Source organism: Trichosurus vulpecula, chromosome 1 (genome assembly GCF_011100635.1).
Source record: "Trichosurus vulpecula isolate mTriVul1 chromosome 1, mTriVul1.pri, whole genome shotgun sequence".
NCBI lineage: Eukaryota > Metazoa > Chordata > Mammalia > Diprotodontia > Phalangeridae > Trichosurus > Trichosurus vulpecula.
In genome coordinates this window covers 64,078,669-64,081,222 of record NC_050573.1, presented here as the reverse complement: position 1 = coordinate 64,081,222, position 2,554 = coordinate 64,078,669, and the positions used below count along the sequence as shown (strand labels likewise).

General features: G+C 39.6%; 1 protein-coding gene across 1 annotated transcript; it reads left to right on the top strand.

The window, feature by feature from the left end:
• The first annotated feature begins 1,336 nt into the window (after positions 1-1,336).
• LOC118834326 (olfactory receptor 1361-like) lies at positions 1,337-2,277 on the top strand. The gene is given in 2 exon segments (XM_036741776.1): positions 1,337-1,742; positions 1,745-2,277. Coding segments are annotated over 2 exon segments (939 nt in total).
• The last annotated feature ends 277 nt before the right edge of the window (positions 2,278-2,554 follow it).

Below are 2,554 nucleotides of genomic sequence, written 5' to 3'. Positions count from 1 at the left end.
TCCAGTTCCAAATCTTCCCATCCAGTACAAAGGATGACAGTGTAATAAGGCTCTATGGATAAAATATTATCAAAAAACCAAGTAAATGACCACAACCACATTACAATAAAATTTTGAGGTCAAAACAATAGAAATGACTGACTGAACCTTAAACTCCTCTGGTTGCTACACTACTTTAAAGGTCTATCATCTCATCTATATAACCCTCCCTCTACTAATGCAGATTATAATCCCTCTATAGCTTCATTGGAGTGCTGTTAATTAAAAAACAACATCCTGTGTGCAGTCTGGCAAGAGATTCTCTCAACTCCAATTGACTGTGCCTCTAATATTAGACATCATTTTCCACCCCACCTTTCCAGACCGAACCCTGGATTTTGACAAACAAAAATAACCAAAATCAACCAATTACACACCTAGGCTGATGGCTCATGCATTATGCTTATCGAGAATCTGATGTAATTTTTAAGTGTAGGTCTTCTTATGATGTCTCTGTGGTCAATGAGCTCCATTATCACCCTATTTTTTCCAATGACTTTCCTCTAGTTTGAAATTCATTCCGTTCACCTCTTGATCTACACATGAAACAGTCTGATGGGACAGAGCATAGAACCAGTTGTCAGCATCCCTGATTTTCATTCTTCTATTACAACTTCCTAGCCGTATGATTCCTGGTCCTTAATTTTTTTAGCTATAAAACCATGGAAAAATTATTAAGGAGGTACTTCATAGAGCAAGACAAAACAATAACAAACTTCCAATATCAATAGTCATTTATCTACTTTTTCAGGTATTTGCCACCACAAAGGATATTGTCAGGATTTTTGTTGTTGCCTTTGCCTTCCCTAAGTTATATGCCCAGCATTGATATCTCTGAGATAAAGAACATGAACAGTTTAGTCAAATATCTTGAACAAATTCAAATTGAAAATGAATATATTTGGGTCACTTCATACTTCTGCCAAAAGGACATAACCATGCCTATCTTCCTGCAGAACCTCCAGCTCTGAGCATTCTTATCTTTGTCATCTTTGCCAATTTCCACTTTTTCATTCGCATTTTTATTATTATCAGGGATTTGTAGAATGATTTCAAGTGGTTATTTATAATTTGCCCTTCTTCTGAAAAATGTTTGTCTATCCTATTTCCACTTATCAGTTGTTATTGTGGAACATCTTTTCTGGATTCCCTGTATTTTTCCATCATACTCTATTAGCTTTGATATTTTTGCTTCAGTGTCATTATGTTTTCCACTATACTATATGTCTTTTAACTCTATCTTCACTGATTTTAAATTTTTATTTCTTTCTTTCCACCTGTTTTTCCCAAAAGACCCATGGAAGGAGAAAATTATTCAAGAGTCTCTGAATTCATCCTCCTCGGCCTTTCAGACCAGCCAGAGCAAGAGAGGTTCATGTTCCTTGTATTCCTGATTATGTATCTGATCACGGGACTGGGGAATTTGTTCATCATTCTGGCCATCAGGGCAGACTCACGTCTGCACACCCCCATGTACTTCTTCCTTACCAACTTGTCCCTGGTCGACATCTGCTCCACATCCACCACCATCCCCAAGATTCTGGCTAATTATATATCTGGGAACAAAACAATTCTTTACAACGGCTGCCTGGCACAAGTCTTCTTCTTCAGTTGGTTTGCAGGAATAGACAACATCCTTCTTGCCTCCATGGCCTATGACCGCTATATGGCTATCTGTGCCCCATTACACTATGCCATGGTCATGACCCAAGGGTCTGTGTCCTTCTGGTAGCAGTGTGCTGGCTTTGGGCTTGTGCTAATGCCCTGACACATGCTACTCTGCTGACCCATCTCTCATTCTGCGGCCACACTGATATCCCTCATTTCTTCTGTGACCGCCATGTGGTGATAAGATTGGCCTGCTCAGATACCTTCATGAATGATCTGATGGTCAACACAGTAGGAGGGCTAACGATTAGCATCCCTTTCATTGGCATCCTTATCTCCTACACCCGAATATTTGTGACTGTGCTGAAGATCCCATCGACTGTGGGGAAGTGGAAAGCTTTCTCCACCTGTGGCTCACACCCCACTGTGGTCTCTCTGTTCTATGGGACAATCATTGGAGTGTACTTCAGCCCCACATCCACACACACAGCCCAACAAGACACAGCAGCAGCCATGATGTACGCTGTGGTCACTCCTATGCTGAACCCTTTCATCTACAGCCTAAGGAACAAGGACATGAAAGGAGCCTTGAGGATACTCCTGTCTAAGAAACCAGGCCTCCCTTTGTGAATATGAGACATACTCAATAACCAGGCTTGATTTATACCAGGAATACCGAGATGGGTCAATATTAGGAAACCTATCAAACCTATATTAACCATATTAATGACAAAAATAACAAAAATTAAATTATTCCATTAACAGATGCAGAGAAAGTTTAAAAAGTATAGGAATAAATGGAGCTTTTGCTAAATTGATAATTAGTATCTATCTAAAACCAAGATCAAGCATTATCTGCAATGGGGATAAGCTAGAGATTTATCAAGGATAAAGCAAGGATGTCCAT